Source organism: Centroberyx affinis, unplaced genomic scaffold (assembly GCF_046629955.1).
Source record: "Centroberyx affinis isolate AG114_WGS23_722 - 3 ecotype Tasmania unplaced genomic scaffold, CSIRO-AGI_Caff_v1 ptg001521l_1, whole genome shotgun sequence".
NCBI lineage: Eukaryota > Metazoa > Chordata > Actinopteri > Beryciformes > Berycidae > Centroberyx > Centroberyx affinis.
This window is the reverse complement of record NW_027279983.1, coordinates 220,498-241,449: the sequence shown is the minus strand read 5'-3', so window position 1 is coordinate 241,449 and position 20,952 is coordinate 220,498. Positions and strand designations below refer to the sequence as shown.

The 20,952-nt window shown below is 41.7% G+C and overlaps 2 protein-coding genes across 2 annotated transcripts; both read right to left on the bottom strand.

Annotated features, from left to right (window-relative positions):
- Positions 1–2,731: 2,731 nt before the first annotated feature.
- Positions 2,732–12,650, bottom strand: nfascb (neurofascin homolog (chicken) b). Its single transcript, XM_071527341.1, has 26 exons — positions 12,575–12,650; positions 12,356–12,461; positions 12,057–12,247; positions 11,307–11,429; positions 10,857–11,075; positions 10,248–10,359; positions 9,876–10,063; positions 9,670–9,801; positions 9,418–9,561; positions 8,753–8,864; positions 8,480–8,643; positions 8,220–8,367; positions 7,927–8,051; positions 7,748–7,849; positions 7,395–7,592; positions 7,206–7,276; positions 6,641–6,863; positions 6,044–6,159; positions 5,338–5,548; positions 5,017–5,139; positions 4,448–4,621; positions 4,188–4,319; positions 3,998–4,067; positions 3,416–3,427; positions 3,145–3,180; positions 2,732–2,966 (listed from the first exon to the last, which is right to left on the bottom strand). The coding sequence occupies exons 1-26, from the start codon at positions 12,648–12,650 to the stop codon at positions 2,732–2,734; spliced, it is 3,543 nt and encodes a 1,180-aa protein (XP_071383442.1).
- A 4,132-nt stretch (positions 12,651–16,782) lies between these two features.
- On the bottom strand, positions 16,783–20,380 carry LOC139650620 (calcium-independent phospholipase A2-gamma-like). Its single transcript, XM_071527342.1, has 8 exons — positions 19,763–20,380; positions 19,396–19,548; positions 19,146–19,303; positions 18,961–19,055; positions 18,645–18,816; positions 18,495–18,552; positions 18,045–18,239; positions 16,783–17,581 (listed from the first exon to the last, which is right to left on the bottom strand). Exons 1-8 carry the CDS (start codon positions 20,315–20,317, stop codon positions 17,123–17,125), a joined length of 1,845 nt encoding a protein of 614 aa, XP_071383443.1. The 5' UTR covers positions 20,318–20,380; the 3' UTR covers positions 16,783–17,122.
- Between the last annotated feature and the right edge of the window lie 572 nt (positions 20,381–20,952).

The following is a 20,952-nucleotide window of genomic DNA, read 5'->3' as shown; positions in this document are numbered from 1 at the left end:
AAGTGACCAATCCATACAGATAAGATTAATTTGAAAAACATGAGCAACTGCATTGTATTTTAGGTTATTACAGGATTTGGGAACATTGATAGTTTCCATGGTGCTCATGAAGGATGACACTAACACACCACTTCTGAGCTTTTAGTTTCATAATATCTTTCAGACTCGCCATCATGATTGTAGGGCCTACCTCTGGCAACAACATTTGTTTAATGTTGTAAGCAGGCCTGTAGTTCTTGAGTCCAGTTTTGACTCGGACCTGTCTTGGTCTCAGCCACTACTGGATGTTGACTCGACTTTTTATTTTCTTTCTGACTTTTTTTCCCTCCATGTGCAATTGTTTACAATCTGACCTGACTGTCTGCAAAACTAGATCACGTTGCCAGTGACACACTTTCACCCCATAGCTGTCTGTGCTGCGGCAGAGAAAAATAGTTCTGTGATTTCCTGATTAGTGAAAGTGTGCATAATGGCAGAATTGTGTTATGAAATCAGAGCTAATTTTAATTTACGTTTACTCTCAACTACAAATGGCTTTTTTGGAGATATTTTGACAAACCCCATTTGGACTCATTTTAAACAGCAAGAGGCTAGCAATGGAGCTCGCGATTTCAACCAACAGCTGATTGGAGAGCCAATATTGTTGGCGGGTCCAAGTACTACAGGTATGTAAGAGACTAATTATATATACAGTAGGTCCAAAATCGCCAAATTTATCCTTTAATCCTAAAGAAACAGAGATAAGAGGCATTATATTTATATATGGAAAAACATGTACATTGTTTATTGTCTGTTTTGGTCTTGAATACCACGCTTCACTCTGGTTTCAGTCTTGACCTCATTTGGAGCTGGTCTTGACTCAAATTCAACTGGACCAGGTCTTGGAATTGGCTAAGGTGGTCTTGACTAAAGCCCTTGTTGTAAGTTCCTTCAGACTTTAAGATTTTTTTTTGGCATTTTTAATGCTTTATTTGAGAGAGAGACAGGAAGGTATGGGAGAGAGAGCGAGGGGAGGACATGCAGCAAAGGACCACGTGCCGGATTCAAACCCGGGTCGCTGCGGGAAGGACTGAGCCTTATGGTACGCGCCCTACTCGGTAAGCCACCAGGGCGCCCCAGACTTTAAGATTTTGACATTCATTGCTGTTATCAATGTGTTACGACAATAAAACCGTAATATAATGCTAGTCCAAGGCTATTGCATAAGATCCTTCATAAAGTAGAGGAGGTTATTAGATAAGATATGGTTTTCCATTAAACTGTATGATCCCTGGATGAAGTAATTATGAGTTGTCTTAAGTTCACAATTTACCTTACATTGTCTAAATTGTCCAGGTGCCATAAACCCCATACATTTGGTACTGTAACAGTTTAATACTAACTATAATAATTATTTGCTAGTATTTGAGTCAGGTCTGGTTGACCTTCAAGGTTATGCTGGACAGTAGACCAGTACATTAACATAACTTCAAAACATGAGCATATAACTAAAATCTCAACTCAAATCTCAAACTGATGAAGACCATACAAAAAGACTTGCCACTCAAACAGACTTGCTCAATTCAATATTCACAATCATCTAAAAAAAAATGCTGCAAATCTGTCCATCAAAAACAAGATCTTTATTTACTTTAGAACACAACTGTGGTAATACACAATAATGTTATGAGAGAAAAAAAACTAAAGAAGCAGTAAGGCTGTTACATTAAGATTAATTGTATCCATTTATCTCCGTTCTGAGTGAAATAGAGAGACATCTAATAAGACCATTTTATAGAAATACATCAGTGACTGTCTGATTTTATAGCTGGTTTGTGGCCAATTGCTGCTTGCTGATTCCCTTGCTGGCTTGACCTCTTGTCCCCCATCAATAGTGAACTATCAAAATGAGAACCAACAATATTACACTGGCAGTGCAGAAGAATCATTAGTCTCTGGAGAGATTTTATTATCCTTCACCTATCACCGAGAACATACTGCCACAATGTACTTTCATCACTGGTGTATAAAATGAAGAGAGGCAAATATAGGTTTTGGGATTATATAATGTGTCATGTGATCCTGAAAAGTATGGTATGTGGTCCATTAAAACTATCATCATACAAAACAAAAAAAACATGATTCTCATTAATCAAATTAGCAGAAAGAAAGAAAGAAAGAAAGAAAGAAAGAAGTGATGTAGCACAAGTAGTTAACTTGGTCTTCTTTATCAGTTGCAACAGCTTTTATCAACATGATAAACTCAACAACCGCTATCTCCTTTGATGTGCAGTCAGTATCTCGCCATTACTAGTAGGTACTCTCTCTCTCTCCCTCTCTCTCACACACACACTCACACACACACACACGCACGCACGCGCACACACACACGCGCGCGCACACACACACACACACACACACACACACACACAGTGTAGTTATTTACAGGAAATGCAACAGAAGTAACAAAGTGTAAAGCTTCCTTTTTATCAGATGGGTAAGTGTCTCATCTCCCGGAGCATTGTCCCAGCTGTTCCACCATATTCTTGTTAAAATGCTTGTGTATTGCATTGTCAATGCAGAGCAAGGTGTGAGGAGATAGAGGCTCCAATTGTTCCCTCTTGCAGGCACAGCAAAGATAGACTACAAGCACCATGGTTCCTCCGGGTTCTTAATACAAGGTGGAGGCTACAAGCATGGTAAAGTCAGACGACAGAGTGGAGTTTAAGTGAGGAAGCTGGTCGGTTGGAGGTTATGCCAGGGAGTAGATGGCATTCATTGGAGAGTGGAGTTCCAGACTCCCACCGAAGTCCAACTCCTCCCTGACATCTCTCCTGCTCCCTGTGTACTGGCCGATGAACGAGCCATCCTCGTTGAACGGGATCTCACCACCTTCGCCATAGTCCACCAGACTGTCGTCGCTGTCTGTTCGCTTCATCATTGCCTCCACAGACGCCTGGCCTCTCTGGAGCCCTCTCTCCTCCTCCCTGCAAAAAACAAGATGACATTAGACGCATAATTTGCTATGGTTACCCGATATCAGCGGTAGAGAAGATGCAGATTTAAAGCTCAACTGTCACTAGCCAGGGATTTATACAAGTATGATGATGATATAATTGCTTCTTATGTATCAATTTTACAGCAATACATTGACAGAATACATACCGCCGTGGATAAGGAAGAGTGGAGACACGTGCTATCCTGAAATATTAGAAGGGTTTCTATGAGATCATTATTGAAAGGGTTTGTTTGAGAGTATAGATGATCTGATAATATTTATCACCCACTCAAAACATGCCTATAGTACTACCAGTAGCCTGTTGAATAGCCTCTCTTCCACACTTCTGTCTGTTACATTTAAACAAATGAATGAATATTAAATCATACAGTTTAAGTGTCAATAGTGTCAATGTGTCAATGTTTAGTCTTTTCATACCTTTCAAGAGACCTTGAGTGGTCCAGTGCGAAAAGAATAGGGGTGGAAGTTTGGGGGAAAAGTAGGTTTAGATAGAAAGGGTAGAGTAAATAGAAAAATTCATAAGATATTGGGAGTATGATCAAGAAGTTACCAAAAATAAAGACATTATTACTGTGGGCAGCACTTTACATGAAGTCTTTCTGATATCTGTGCAACAATTACTTTTGTTTAAAAGTATCAACTCACCAAACAGAATGCTAATGCACAGTTATAGAGCAACTTGATGTAAAAATATGCCCATTGTCATTATATTCTTTAACAATGATAGTACTGTGTGGTACAGTGTTAGAAATGCAATGACTTATTGAGTGTTGAGTATTATTACCATGCTATGCTATCAATACTGGTACATGGTTTAAGATACCTTTGAAACCTCAAATGAGATGTTATAAAACACTATGTTTGATAAGACATGGGACAGACTGATAACTTAAGATGTACTTAAATGTCAACATTTTATTTTCTGGTACCAGCAGTGACGCTTGCCTTAAGTCATTTATTAATTTCCAATCAGTCCAATCAATCAGTTTTAAAGCTTACCGATAGTCAAATGAACCCTCCTGATCTTTGTCATCCACCGGCTCCAATGAAATATCTTTTTTGTCCCGTACTGAAATTGAAACATGCTCTCTTGTTAGCGACGTGAACATTCTTCCCCATCCGGTTCAGAAATATGGATCTCTACATAAAAAGCTGTATGAGAAAAGTGCAATGAATCGCATCACCGTACCTGGGTATTTCCCTCCTCGGCTTCTCTTGATAAAGCAGACTATGAGAAGGATGAGCACAATGAGAGCCACAGCACACATTATTCCAATGAACCAGCCTTGAGTGGAGATGTCCACCTGGTCCCGAGCATAAGCTGTAGATACACAAACACATACACAAAAAGCACACATGGAGAAAAAAACACACATCATCAAAGTCATTGTTCGCATGCTGATTTGCTAGACCACTAAATGTCTTGATGCATGGACCAAGTAGTGTTACCTTCAGTGGTGTAGTGGGGTGACTCCTCGGTATACCATTCCCCGATCCCGACACGAGTTCTTGCTGCCAGGGAGAATCTGTACCGAGTGTAGCGGTCGTATCGCCGAACAGAGAAACTTGATACATTTGCAGGGAACTCCTCCACCCGCAGCTCCTCTCCCCTGGTGGCATTCACTGGGGCGAGAGGGAAACTGTCAGTGAGCTACGAGACCTCTTCATGCTGCAAGAGTGCACACGACTGAGCTATTAAGTACCTTACCTACTTTAAGAGTGCCTACATAAGTGTTTATTGCCCTCTCAAGAACACACTTCAGTGGGTTCGACGAATATCCTGGTCTTTGAGTGCATATTTAAGTGCGCTATTATGTGCTGTGGGGATGCGCATTTAAGTGTCATGTGAAAACTCTTGTCGGCTGTATTTAGTGGAATATATCCCCACCTGTTACAGAAACTTTAGTATTTCTCCAAGGAGGAAAGCAGAATAGTACATTATACTTTGAATGTGTAGTCTATGAAGGCTGAAAAATCTCTGGAGGTATTCAAGAGTTTCCAATAATGAGCTGGCCTACCTGTCTGGTACTTGAGGGAATACCCAGTGATGATTCCATTGGGTTCTGCCGGCCGGTCCCAGTCGACATAAATAGTGTCCAGATGTCGCTGTTGGATCCTAAAGGATCTGGGAGCAGATGGTACTACAGGCAGACACACAGCAGGACACCACAAGCATAAGGTTTGGAAATAAACATATTTACTTGAGCTTTACTTGCACTGGGAAGAGGACAAACAGACCGAAAATGGTCTTTTTTTTATACCTATACTCATATTTTTTTCCTTGCAAGGTAATATTAGTGAGGAAAAACCCTGAACTTTGGTTATGTGACAACTCTTACCTCCTTCAGGTGTTGAGAAATGTACAGTATTACTGGGCGGCCCTTCGTATCGATTATTGGCCACCACTATGTACATCTTGTAGTTGCTGTAGGGTAAGAGCCCAGAAAGGACCCCAGAGAGCTCTGGGTCATGGCCTGAGAACACTTTAGATTTCATAGCCCTGCTGACACTCAGCCATCTCAGCTGGCTGCTGTCCCTCCAGAAGTACACCTGGGAGATGGAGAAACAACACACCCAGCATTTTGATTTTGCTGCAATGCCCTAACAGCATTGGATTGTGAATTTCAGTAACACTTTATTTGGACAGTCCAGTGTTAATACTCAACTATCCGGACAAAAAGTAGATGCTCAACAAAGTGTCATTTGCCTGTTTGCTGCATCTCTACAGACTATGTAACCCTAATCCTGACTTTAGCCTAACCCTAACCCCATTTCTAAACCTAAGCACAACCCTAAGATTAACCCTAACCCAGACTTTAAATATTTACTACTTTTCACACTATTGTATCACCTGAAACTCAGTAGACTTTTTAGTGACACATTATAGTCACTTAATAGTAAGTTGTGCATCAGCATTAGACTATCCAAATTAAGTGTGCCCTGAATTTCTTTTGTTCTGTTTATGAACAGGCATAAGCTTTTCATATCTTGATCATATCTTAGCTTTAATCCATACGCCCATATTACACTTCACAGTAGACACACCTTGTATTCTTTCAGTTCTCCCATGATAGAGCTGCGAGACACTGGGTCCCAGTGCACAGTCACTTCGGTGCTCTCTATGTCGGACACTCTCAGGTTGATAGGTGCAGTTAGGGGACCTGGGGAACATACGCTCAGATGATACACTACTACGGGGAGAAGTGTTCAGAGATTGTTGAGTGGTTAAGTCCGCTGCCTCTGAAGCTATGTGTGTTTCCCTGCTGGCCAAGCATCAAATTCTTTCAGAACTATCACCCCTGTGTCTCCCCTCCTCTGTCTCCCTCTCTGCTTTCCAACTAATGCAAAAAGAACACTATTGATTCAAGTAAACAGTCACAAAGATGAAAACTAAATATGGAAATACAATACATACATCACAATAAAATCAGCTAGTGCTTGTCTGAGACTGCCTGAAGACAGTTTATCCATTCGAAGCATGTAGCCTAAACTATCGTTTTGCATTAGATCTCCTCTCTTTATTTTTCTAGTGTCACTGGACACCCATAGCTGGACATGAGACAGAGAAAACTATTAATGGGACCTGTATCTATTTATTGATCGTAATGTTGCTGATTGGCAATGGATGATGTTGATACTTACGGTCTTCCCCGGAGTAACCAATGACAACAGGAGACTCTGGGCCCAGCCCAAAGTCATTGACAGCCTGGACCTTTATCTCATACGGAGTGAAGGTGTCTGCATCATAGATGTAATATCTCAGCCATTTTGTGGTGGCATTCTTCCACTCTTCTCTGGAATCTCTTCTTCTCCACCATACCAGATATTTCAAGTGGGGCCCATTCCACTCTCTGTAGGTCAGAGGCTGAGGACAAGATCAGACAGGGAAATCATATTCATGTGGACGTTATGCACACAGAAAGAATGTTCATGAGGGGCTGATCACTGGCACAAAAATCTCACATGAAAGAAGAAAAAAGCATTACACACCCTATGCATAATATGCATAGAGTGTGCATATGCATATTTTTTTACTGATGACATTTTAACATGAAGCCTTTTCTTCTTTCAAGGGAAATCATATTTAACAATGATTATTATCATTTGATTTTATTGTGATAGGAAGCATTTGATAAATATTCAAGATTCAATAATTAAGATAAATATCAAAAGCATAACAGTTTTAGGAGGATACAATATGTATTACCTCCCAGCTGATCTCCATGTTATTTCTCCATGTACCCACTCCTCTTATGTTCTTTGGGATGACATCAGGGGCTGTGCAGGAAAACAAATCCAGTCATGAGATCACTGACCTTTGACTGCAAATATGCATTTTGTTAGAGAACAGAGCATAAGCAAGCAAATGTCTGTTGTTCTTGAGCATGAAACCCACGTGCGCCGCTAGTCTGGAAGCGCATGGATGGACGACTGGGACGACTTGGTCCAATGGCGTTGACAGCGATGACCCGGAACTCATAGTAACTGAATGGTGAAAGTTGCAGAATGACAGAGTTGAAGTTCCCTGGGTAAGTTGACAGGTTTCTCCACTTGCCTGGCAACCAGTCATCTTCATCATACTGTACAAGGAACTCTGTTGGAGAATTGCACAAGGGCGAGCCATTGATTATCCAAATATAGTTTACTGATAGAAAACAGCCAAAATGTCTGGTAATTATAACAAGAATGAACATAAAACAATAACACACATCATACATGTAGAGGTTTAGTTAGTTGCAGGGTTGTTACCTGTGATGGGGCTGTGGTTGCTGTCTCCAGAAACCCAACTGAGTCTTACACTGCGCTCGTATGGATCTGATAACTGCAAGTTAGTGGGCGGGTCAGGACGGTCTGCACAAAAGAGGATGAAAAGTTACAAAGCATAACATATGTTCAATGAAATGTCTTTTATTTTAAACGTGCCATACCCATCACCATTAGGCGTGCAGAGGCAGACTTCTGGTCCATATCAGTCGTGATGATGCAGGTATAATTGCCCTCATCCCCTCTGTTTACATTAGTGATAACCAGATTTGATTCATCCAGAGAGATCCTGAGGATTACAAAGAAGTACTAGTGGCACCAGGAAGCTCACTGGTTTGAGTAACAGTCTTGTACAGTATTTAATCACGAGAGAACAAAAAGTGTATCTTCCATTGTACTGACAGTCTTTATAGATACAATTTCAAATAGAAGATTTCATTTATTAAAAATGTCTCACCTCCAGCCAAAGGTGACTGCCTTTTTGTCTTTCATCCAGGTGGTTGCGACAGAAGTGCTGACATCGGATTTCACGCCACACTCAAAGCGCACATCGCTTCCACGGATAACTTTCATATTCTGTGGTCTTTTGGTAATCATAGTAGGCTCTGAGAGGAATGGATGAAAAAATACAGCATTAAATGGGAAAAAAGTATTTGTGTATCATATAATATAATCTCTAACTGAAAGATTTTTGGCATGCACCACTGCAAACTTCACCTTTAACTTCTATTCGGACTTGACTCTCGTCTCTTCCTGCGATGTTGCTGACTATGCACAGGTAAGTTCCCTGGTCATCGACCCGTATGCGCTTGATCTCTAAGGTCCCGTTACTGTAGACCTTAAAACGATTTCCTTCGAGATTCCCCTGCCCATATTTAGACCTGTGTGAAGAGACGCACAAGCACACACACATGCAGACACGCACCACTCCAAGCTGATGTGTGAAGATACTCTTTACAGAAAAGTATCAGATAAAAAGCATGTCCTCACCATCGCAAGTCAGGCACTGGAGAACCAAAGTAGCGGCAGTCTAAGAGGGTGCGGCTGCCCTCTACCACCTTAATGAGCTCATTCCTGGGCCCGAGGATACGTGGCGTTGCATCTAGGAATATAGAAAACAACACTCTACCATGCAAGACCAGTGCCATAGTAACTTAAAGGAAAATCCCCCCTCACATACACTTACACTGTTATTCAAAGCATTCCAGGAGTTATTTTGTGATGAAGTATTGTAATTTGCTTTTTTGGTGTACCCACTTTCCTTCAACCTGGATCAGCCACCTCTACTTAAGTAAGTGATTTTTGACAACATCCACAGAATGGACATGTGTCTAGAAAGAAGCCCTTGCTCTTTGATTCTGATGGATTGACACCAAAATCTCATATTTACCATTTGTGTTTTAGATAACTGAAAAAAATATTCTCCTATCAACCGCATTGTAGCTGCGCTAGAAATATCTCGACATGACACTGCATCGTCTACATTTGGCTAGTTAATGGAATAAGAAAAGTACACCACTAAACAACAAATTGGACCCAGAAATGCAAGGCACAGTGTTAAAGTGTTTTAGGGTGGATTTTCCATGGTATTTCATGGTACATGGTATTCAATATTGTACACTGTATGTGACATGGATGACAGAGTGGTAACTTACGTAGTACGTTGACAAAAGCATTGGCCATTAAGTATCCAAACTGATTTGAAGCATTGCACTGATAGACACCAGTGTTTGCAAGTGTCACACCACGGAAGGTCAGCGTATCTCCTGACACCTGCCTGTTAGGGTTCGGTGTGGCAGCTGGAGATGAGAGACATAGTAGAAAAATACTGTATCTGTAATATTATTGAGAAATGTTATTTACAGCTTGTAGGTATGATCTGCAATGCTGTTTGGGTGGACGCCTACTTTCAATTGGTTCCCCGTTGATAAACCAGCGGATTGTCGGCCGAGGGATCCCATCAGAACGACATACCAAGCGTCCGTTTTCCTCAGGGGCCAAGACCAAATTAGTGGGCTTCTCCAGCCAAAATGGGGCAGCTGTCAAACACAAGTTCTATGTTAGTTGTGGAAAAACATTCTTGTGTGGTAAGGAAGGAGAAAATGTGTCTCACCTTTGACTCGGACCGTTATGGTGTGCTCGATGTATCCAATCTTATTGGTAGCAGTGCAGGCATATTCACCCGCGTCATCAAAAGACGCCTTGGGGATTTGAATCATCTTGTTGAAGTTTTTTACTTTCATGTGTGATGTCACCACCAAGTCCTCACCATCCTTGGTCCAGGTAATGTGAGGAGTTGGCCTTCATTATAAAGATAAACAAAGCTTTAGTTAGGATGTCTTATGAAATCAAGTGAAGATCACACACATGCCCACAAATCTATCATATCACTCTGTCTGTCTCATCAGTTTAATACTGGCATTGAATATAGCATGACAGAATGGTCTGCAACAACTGGTCCTCTTGGGATTTCGAGTTGACTCACACTCCTGCAGCGATACACTCCAGGAGCAGCTCCTCCCCCTGCAGGACCAGTATGGAGCTGGATGAACCTGTGGGAGACAGCCAGGTGGGGGCAGCCTCGGCCACTGTGCGAGCTGCAGAGGGAACACACACCACAACACACCAGTCATACGAGCCTCAAGCATTTAAGAAGCCGGTTTGAGCATAAGAGAATTAAGGCAGCAGCGTAGGTTGACAAGAAGAGGAGGTCATTCATTTTAGGAAGCAAACAAGGAAGCAAATAAGGAAGGGCAATTGAAGCAGAGCACACACTCACCACACTAAAGTAAGGCTGGAGTGAAACAATGATGAGTCTTTTTAGGGATTGTCTGAAATAAAACAAAATGCTCCATAAGTCTGTAAGTATGTCAATGATAAAAAAAAACCCCCAGGATTACCAGCAGTAATGGGGAAAATAGACAAAACACTTAGAGAGTAAAAAAAAAGGCTAGTTAGTACAGAGAAATAGAATAGAAGCTCATCTGTATACTTTGACAATGTATTGATTATTATTCCATGTCCATATTGTAATACTCCATCCAGCCTGTGTGGTGCCGCAGTATCCAAGTGTCAGTGCACAATCATTACTCACTTGTAAGCACCTTGACAACCACAGGCATCTTCTGCTGGATGCTATTCTTGTGAGGGAAGCGGGCATTACAGCAGTAGTCAGTGGCAGAGTCATTGATCAGGACGTTAGAGAAGTACAGATCTCCGTTCACTCCCATGGATACTCTGCGGTCCTGCCGCACGGGCTGCATGGTGGGGAAAGCGGTCTGAATTGGCCAGTTAAAAGGTCTCGCAAAGGAACCTGAAATGAAAAATGGTGCTGTGAATGTATGTAATGAAAGTCAAATCACAGAAGATGTATCACAACAGCCAGAATTCCTGAAGTAATGAAAGCTTGTTTGTCCAGGAAAGAGCAGATTATTAAACAATATCAGTGCTTGACTATGCACTTCATTTGTATGGTATAACCAGTTCACGTCTGTGTATCAGAAACTTTTACATAAACAAGATTTAAGTCTAGAGGGGCACTTACAGCTGGACATCCAGTAGGTGTCAGGTTTAGGTGGGCCAGGCGGCGGGTCACAGGACAGGACCAGAGGCAAGCCGACACTGACCACCACAGGCTCCAGAATCTCCCTGGGCCAGAGAGGAGCTCCTGCAGAAACACACATGAGTACATTTCTTCATAGATTTTTCTTTGTAGTATTGATTCAAGTTAAATTTTGAAGACTGAGATTTGAAATGGTAAACATATTCAGTAGATTGGAATTTATTTAACTGATTAATGTTCATTGCTGTCATACAGTGAGCTCCATAAGTATCTGGACAGCAATAAATTGGTTGATGTTGAACTCTTTTATACAGCCTCCCCCATTTCAGTATTTGGTCATATTATACATGTATTGAAAGATTATATTCAATATACAGCCAAGCATAAAGAAAGCTGAATCCTCACAGAAACAGTGAAATGGAAATGGGATTAAAAGAAAACCTTGACAGATGTCACATCTGCTGATGTTTATGAATTGCAGATTTTTACAAGCCATTGCACAGTACAAATGTGTGACTACATATGGAAAATTATTAGTTTATTGTATACAATCTTAATGTGTGTGAATACCGATGAAAACATTTTGTTACTGTCATTTCACTTACAAAGTAATAATCATGTGGATTATGTTTCTGCCCAAATATTACTAAGGTCACTGTACATCTCCTGTCAGTGTCTGTAATGGATACATACAAATATTTTATTCTATAATAGTCATCATAATGAACTCACTGGATAGTCGCAGTCTGATCTTGTTGGAGTATGCAGAGCCATACTCGTTGGAAACAATACACTGATACTCTGCCTCGTATTCTTCAGGATTGTTCCAGGCGTAGATGTCCAGTGTCCCCGAGCGTCTGCGCATCGATGTCTGAGGGTCACGTGCCACATTGAAATACTTCCCGTTGCGCCTCCATGAGAAACTTGGTGATCAAGCAAAGCGTGAAGCAAGACAGAAAAACCATGAATTGGTTTGCAGAGAATGAAGTTGCTATTTACAAAAGTGTTGATAGTGCTGCGTCAGCTCTTACATTGGATGAGGGTTTCCTTTGGCTTCACATTCTATGACCATGGTGTCTTTGGGGTCAACAATATGCTCCTTCAAAGACTGCTTTATGATGGTTGGGGGCTGTCTGACTGTAGGCGGGGAAATAAATTACCTTAGTACATCAGGCACTTATCATGCGAGACAACAATATATATTACAAATTACAAGCAGCAAATGGACAGAACATAAGTTATTGACTCACTTTCCAGTGGTATGTCCAAAGCCCATACACTCTGCCATAAAAGCAGCAGTAGAGTTGGTTCGACCAGTGTCCCCATCTTTACAGTGCATGGAATCCAGCAATACTCTTGGTCTGCTAATTCTCCTATTCTCAAAATTTAATGAGAAAACACAAAAAAGACGACATCTACAAGACATTCATTTTGTGCAATGACAACCCTAAACGTAAGATGTGAAACCTTGCATCCTAAACGTTCTCCACAATGCATTTGCCTTGCAGCAATGAACATCTCTCCCACTTGGATCACACCATCACACTCTCCAACAGAGCAGTTCATTGTAATTTTCACACATCACATCCAGCAGCACGAGAGCAGGGGTCAAACTGTGTCTCAAGCCAACTGCATCCCATCCATGAAAATGAACCCCCTGAATGCATTACAGGAGTAAATTGTAGTGTTCGCTTGTACTGTGTCTGACTAGGTTGAACAGCAACTGAAATTAAATGGGACAAAACACAGTCTCTGGAAGTAGAATGAGGACTTGTGATACACAGTATCACAAACAAAGGCACAATACATCAAGAGACCCTGAATCAGTGTGGCTCTAATGCTTTTCATTAGATGTTTCTTCAAAAGCTCAAGTTATCACTATAAATATGTAATAAACCATGACTTATGTTGCAGAGTATAAACATAACAAAACATAACTATTTCCTGTGGCACAGTTGGCATTAGCCTACCTTTCTCTCATGTAAAGTCAAATCAGGGATTTCTCCTCCCCATCTCTGCGGCTTCCCCAATTCATTGATAATTCCAATGAATTTCTCCAGGAAATTATCCTTGTTTGTGCAGTATACCAATTAATTCCTTAGTCCTTCAAATAACAGGTCAAGAACCCCAGGCGAGTGGATAAGCTTCAGTAATACAGTTTCTGTCTGTCACTGCCACTTACACTCTGCCCACCCATCTCATGAATAATGAATGAGCGCCATACACCACCTACACCTCACCCACTTCACTGCTCTTGCCAGGCTCTCATGATTCTTAACAACTCATCTCCATCAAGCACAATCACAAAGTTTGTCTGCATAAAGACATAAATACATAACGAACAAAAGTTCTAAGAAATGTGACAATAACTGTTTCAAATTGCTTACGTCAAGACTCGGGGAAGGAATAATGTGGTATTTTATCTATTTCTGGCAGAGAAAGGCAGGGCATGACATCCTTTTCTTGAGGTTAGTATGAGCCACATAGAACTGCCTCAGTAATGAGTTTGTTTCAAAGCTGAATAATGTTTTCTTTAACCTGGAATAAAACAATAATCTTTAACATAGAAATTCTTTGGCCTAATGAAAGCACAAAACAACCCATATTCTGTGCAATTTGCATTCTTGTTGGTTTTCATGACATCAAAATGTGGGCTTTATTGTTGACTGGGGAGAACCAGGGAACAGAGTATGAAAGCAGTATTTGTTTCTCTCATATGAATTTTACATGTGGCAAATTTCTTGTCATATGACTAGAGTGCAATAGCCGTGAGAAAGGACAAAAATATCAAAGAACATTCAAATATTTCTCAGTAAGGAGCTACTTAAAACTGTAAAAAGTATTTCTTCATGCTAACCTTTTGTGGTGTGAAACTCTGCATTATAAACTTCCTCCACACCCTCCCACTTCTTCAATTTTCTGTAACCAGATACCAATTAGCATCCTCTTTTGTGTGGAACAGAGATTCACTCAGCCACCCAGATGCATATCCTCAGAGGAAGAAAGGTCATTACTATTCAGCTGAATAAAAAAACCCTGCAGGGAAGAAAAAGTTTTCTTTTCTAGAAACAGCGCCAAGGACCCAGGAGGAGCTTTATTTGTGCGAGACAAAAGCCATCTGAAGGCTGTCCACAGAGTGCTGACCTGTGTAGGCACTCAGGCATCCACATAGGCCCCCATATATAGACCAGCATTGACTGGGCTAAACAATAGCTTTGGAAAAAATATAAAATAAAAAAAGGTGGGATAACACCCTATAGATGAAATCAAACCTTTTTTTTTTTACATATATTTATAGCCTACTACTAGAACTGAAGTATTCTTATTTGCATTACTCATAAGGGATGGATAGGATTTATTTTCATGCACATTTGCAAAGGGTATCATCTTTTTGTGACGTAAACCATTAAAGACTCTGTTAGCACTGCAGATGACGCAGCCAGAGTAGCTGACGTTCTGCCTTCTCTGGCCCCGAACCCCACCTCCGTCTTCATGACTGAAACACATCTTGAGTTGCCTCACACAGGAAACAAAAGCAGAAGAGTATGTTGGGACACTTGGCTCCCAGAATGGGCTTTTCTCCCCATACATTCAGGCCTGGCAGTGAGCAGTGATCAGTGCCATGCACCAGATTGCACAGTGAAGAGGCAGAGAGGCAGACAGAGCCAGCTCAGTGACGACAAGAAGGTCTCTATGCTCACGGGTCTCCTTTGGCACGTGTGCCCAGGACTTTGGTAAGAGCAGATGGCATGTGGGAGTGTTCAACCACACAAGCTGCCTGTTCAGACTCAGCGAGCACCTATCACTCACACTTTGACGTCACTGCATCAGGGGGAGTACAAGGAGGGGTAGGGGAGAAATTCCTGTTGAGCAGAACCCTATACTACATACAAAGACCTATTTATAAGTTATCACCACAGTATAATCAGAACCTCTACATCTTTCAGACTTGACTGCTTGACTTGTTGACTCAACTTATTATAATTTAATAGATTGGGACAACAAACTTTCTCAAAAGCATCCTGTAAAAATTGTTTAGGACAAAGAACCATGCATATTAAGCACTATAAACCTATGACATTAAAATTTTACTTGATTTCCTAATATCGTAAGTAATAAGGTAAGTAGTTCATATCAAGTTAAATAAGTCAAATGCATCGAAAAAGACCAGTGCCACAAGGAAGAATGATGTAAATGCATATCAACCGTCTCAATGGAAGTCGTGGGAACCAAACAATATAGTATTCACTCTCATACAAAACTGCTGATTCAGTTGCAGACCCAGCCCTCCACTCATTGAAGCATGACATCATTAAAAGCTTGACTTCCAGTGATGCCTGTCTTGAATGAATTACAGCTGCGAGGACTAAAGCACTCCTTCACATGGTGATATAGTACGTTCTTATGGGACATTCAAAGAGCACATCATCGGCATCTTAAGGTGCTTTAATGCTGTATACTTTATATTCAAAGCATCAATATTCACCATAGGCTAAACCAGGAGTAATTGCTGAATGTTAAAGGTCCTACCTTTGAGTTAAGGGCCTGTGTTTTCTTTGCTCCTTGGTCACTTTTTTCCACTCGTTGCCTTGAAAGCTGGCTGCTACATTGTTACACAGCAGCCTCCTCTCTTCTTCTGTCACAGTAGATTGAAGGCAGCATCTCCACTCTGAGCTTCACTTTACCAGCAGCATCTGTTTTTAGAGTCTTATTTGTTACTCCATCATGTTTGAGCAGGTGAGTTAGAATGACAGATGAGATAACAGAGGCCCATGTGGCCCATCTGAACGGCTGTCCAAAGCTCTGGTCACACGACTGGCAAACGGGGCCTGAGCGCCTGTTATAATAAATCCTTTGTGAAATCCACACATAAATATAACGTCATCTCCATTGTACTAGGACAGTAAGGTTAATGATATGTCATCCATCAATTGATTATTTGAACCTGCATGCCTGCACCTTAATCTAGCAGCAAAAAACTACATCTTATTTAAGAGATCAAATAATTTCATGTCGTTTTTAATCAGTGCTGTTGTTTTTCAGTGGAGTGAAGTGTTGGGAGGGGGGTGGGATACTGACCTTGTATCTTCTCTCTGGCTGGCACGAACACACACTCTCTCACACAAAGCTTTTCTGTCTCAAACAAAGTCAGTCTATTGTGGACAGGGAGGGCACAGTTTCCAGACACAAGGGGGTGAATTTAACCCGTCACATTCAAGTGATTCCTAGTTAATGCGATGCACGGACGATTTCTTCTTTATTGATAAGCTCTTACATCATTAGCCGTGGTCAGGATGACTTACTGGGGCAAAGAGAAGTGTAGATAACTACTTCAGTGTGAAGTACAAGTTTAAGTAGGAGTTTTTAAACATCAAGAATAAAAGACAATTCACAATTAATAATATCAATTTATTTAAAACATACACCCACAAAATGCCCAAGTAATACAATAATATTTTATGTTACATCAGCTGCTATGTCACATGAAAATATACAGTGAGCAGTATTCATACATCACAGAGTCAATAACCTGTGAACACTGAGAAACGTAACATTTTCAAAAGATAGTATTTATGTTGTACTGTACTGATTACACAATGAGCATGCTCTATAAAGCTAAAGCGCATTGCATGTGCATATTTGTCTCTGTGTGTGCCTGTCAAGCTGTCATCAAACTACTACAGTACATAAGAGACATGTTCAGAACAGAATACTAATGTAGTACATATGTATGTGTGCATATGTATGTGTGTCTGTATGTGCATATGCATCTTCGTGTATCCACGCCTCATACCTTCTCATACCCATCTCTGCTTCATCTCCCAGGCCCTCTCATTGATCCAGTCCTTGGTTCGGCTAACAGGTGAACGCTCTGCACCCAAGACCAAACAGAGCCTGGCCAGCTTGGGCCGGTTTCTCTCTAGGTAGATCTGGGTGTCTCTGTGCAGCTGGTCCAGGGCCCCCGGCCTGCTCTCGTCCAGCGACACCTCAGCACTCAGCATGGGGTTGAAGCGGAAGTAGACGTCTCGGGCTAGCAGGTCATCCAGCAGGGTGTGGACCCCTTCAGTGTCGGTGGCACTGCTGATCAGGTTGCTGATTTTGGCCCTCAAGCTGGTGGAGGTGGCGGGGCCCCTCTTAGCATTGTCATAGCGACCAGTTCCGAGTGACAGCACACACTGGAAAGGCTGGTTGGGCCACAACAGACGACTTTCATGGACAGCCAAGGCACAGGGGTTGTTGAGGATAATGCCTCCATCCTACAAGGAGACACAGAAATAAGCCTGTTTCTACAAGATAAGCATTTTGTTCAATTCTGTCTCACTCTGAGCCATGTGTGTGAACCCAAAAAATAAAAAACAGTGTCCATTATGTTTAATTAACAAATAGCCTGGTAAACAAATGCATTCTTAATCATTTGGAAATCGCTGTCTCCAAAACTTTTTTGGCTGCTGGAGTGGAGAAGAACTGATTTGTTCTTCCTCCTCCTTCAGTTGTGATCAGGCACTTTGTGGCTTGGACATAGCTGATCAGTAACTTTGGCATCAAAATATCTAATGATGTGTCTTGTGTCTCAGCCAAAAAATAAAGAGATATGTTCTTTAGTAACCTCATTTTGACTCTGCTGACTTAACAAGCTGACTGGTAGACTGTCAAACAAATGCATTCTCAACCATAATGCACCATTCAACTTTAAAGGCAGAAGTGACTGTATTTTCCTACCTGATGGATGTCGCTTTGTAGGGGGAACTCCTGGAAGTAGCCTGGGGCAGCTGACGATGCCCGCACTGCCTGCCACATCTGGTAGCCAGAGCCTCCTGCATAGCGGCTGAGAGAGCCTGGTGTGTGGTTGTAGTTACGGAAGACGAAGGCCTTTGGACTATTACCCCAGTTCACCACTGCGCTGACTGCTGAAACCTGACCAGATATTAACAGCACCTTCTGTTATCTTTGGAATATTCACAAAAACTACTGCAATATTAAACTACAGAGAGGAGAGAGCAGACTATGCTGTAGTTTTATGCTTACATAAATTGTAACTGCTATCTATAGTCTGACCACACTGGGGCACTCTATAGCCATTGTAGCCTCATCAACAATATTACATTACTGTAATGGGGTTCATAGTGATTTTGATCATAAAATCAGCCATGGTGATGGCAGCTTCCTTACCTTGGGACTTAACTCATCTCTGGCAGTTCTAATCAGTACTCTTTTACCCATCTTTTCTCTGAATAAGATAAAAACAGAAATGAAATATACATTAAGAGCAGAATGCTGGCTTTCAACATCTGTAGAAATCATTCTAACTACTGTGCATACTGTAGTATTGTCTCCCAGGTCTCCGTGTTATAGTAGGAGTGTGTCCAGCCCATCTTCACGGTGCCAACCAGGGGGTTCTGACGGAAGACGTCAGAGCCGAATCGACGGTACATGTCCGCACACTCCTCTAGAGAGAAACGGGCCAGACCCAGCATGAAGGCTAGAACTGCGCCTTTTATATACACAAGCAGAGAGAGAGAAAAAGTAGGACAAGCAGACATGAAAGGTTTAGGTTGAGAAGCATGAAGCTGTTTATGACAATACGATATAGGTTATGTTATTCCTGGTATGTCTCCTCAGTTGTGTTGTTCCTCACCTGTGCTCACTCCACAGATGTAGTCAAACAGCTGGTGGATCTGCTTGCCTGTCTCAGCTTCCAGCAGCTTCAACACCTGCAGAGGCACCACTCCTCTGGAAAAGGCATGTACAAAAACATTGAGACTGTCTTAAATGGGGCTCTACATACAGCATGTACACATGAAGTGAGTTTCTCACAAGTACCTTGTACCACCACCGTCAATTGAGAGCACTCTTATTCCACGACCTTTGACTGGATCCACGTAGCCAATCAGAGCCAAGGTTTCTCTTATGGCACTCTGAAGTTCCTGGTTGTCTCTATAGCTGCGCCGTTGTTTCAACAGTGTAACTGCAGTTTTCTCCTGGAAATAGAGCCAGCTTTGAATCATTCACTGGGTTAGAAACCAGTTTGCACAAATGCTTTTATCATCTAATTGTTTAATTTGTAACAGACCTGCCACAGTAAAGCTTTGCATGATGGGTAGTGGATAAGGTGTTCATTGAGTGCTTCCATGCAGGCAGTCAGAGCTTCTGGAGACAAGGCCTGTCCCAGACTGCCAATCAACCCATGTGTCGTTTCCTCTGCCTGCCTCCTACTCAAGACAAGCTGAGAACACAGAAACAGGTATTAGTTACAAACATTTGTGTAACAACTGGGTTTAGGCATTTTATCTTTTTCCCCCAATCGGACAAGCAACATTTTGAATTCCTCAGTGTTTTGTTAGTAGATTACAGAGAACCCGCAACCTAAGCATACTTTTTCAGGTGTACAAATAATACTGACTTGAATTTGGTGAAAGTGAATTAATTATTAAACTCACCCTTCTATTAAATGTGGTCTCCAGTGAAGCTGTGGCAGGTTTGGACTGATTGGTCTGCGCCCAGGGGCCCAGTTTTAGATAGCCACCCAGCAGGTTAGGAATGGCACTTGTGGGGTGCCGAAAGCAGTCCATGAAGGATACAGTCTGTAGTTTCTGGGTGGTAGCAGATCCAGGCTCCATTCCAATAAGGAGATCTCTATCCATTTCTTCCTCCAAAGCACTTTGGCCCTTGAAATACTGATTGATGTGACCAGCCATTTGGAAGTAGCTCTCCCCAAAATTAGTTGTATGGCTGCTGGTGTGGAAAAGGCCTCCAGTTTTAGGGATGCGATGTTCTTCCTGCTTCAGTTGTGACGATGCATCTTGAGTGTTTGAGGTAGATTGTGCTGAGAAATGTTTTTGATAAGCGCTACTATTTTCCACAGCAAGATGATCAGCTTCATCTGTAACTTTGGCACCAAAGTATCTATTGATGTGTCTTGTAAAGTGAAGGTAACCCTCATCCCAGTTACTGGAGATATCATTACTTTTCACTGTTGCTTGGTTAGAATCCATTTTTACTTCAGACTGTTCAGCTTCTTTGGGGTTTTTATTGTAACTTGTTTGAATTTTTCTCCTCCTCTGCCTCCTGGTTGACCCTCTGGTGTTAGACAGTTTTTCCAAAGTCTCCTGCATTTGAATTTCTTTTGCAGGACCCTGGGAGAAAACTGAGTTGATGTGATTAGCAACATAATTGTAGCTTTCTCCAAATCTTGTTGCCAGAGTGCTGATGTGAAATAGTTGCAGTCCAGAATATGCCTGGAGTGGAGGACTTGTTTCTGGCTGGGTTTCTGAGGTTTCTTGCTGGTCTTTGCATTTCAAGGTATGTGTTGTATCTTTGCCCTCAGATACTCTTCTCTCTCTGGCTGCCCTCTGACTTTGACTGCGCCTCTGTAACCTGCCTAGATATTCTGGAGTTGTGACAACAAGACCGGCATTCCCAGCAAGAGGGACAATAGGTATGTCTTTTCTCTTGAAATAAATATTTATGTGTCTGGATAGTTGATTAAATGATTGACCAAGACGTACTCCCAGTGAACTCAAGTGAAAAGTGCTCTGTGCGTCCTGAAAGACCCCAATGGGCGCCTCAGCTTTGAATGCATCCCTATTGGAGGAGGAGTAAAAACGCACAGCCTGGAGATGTGTCACTT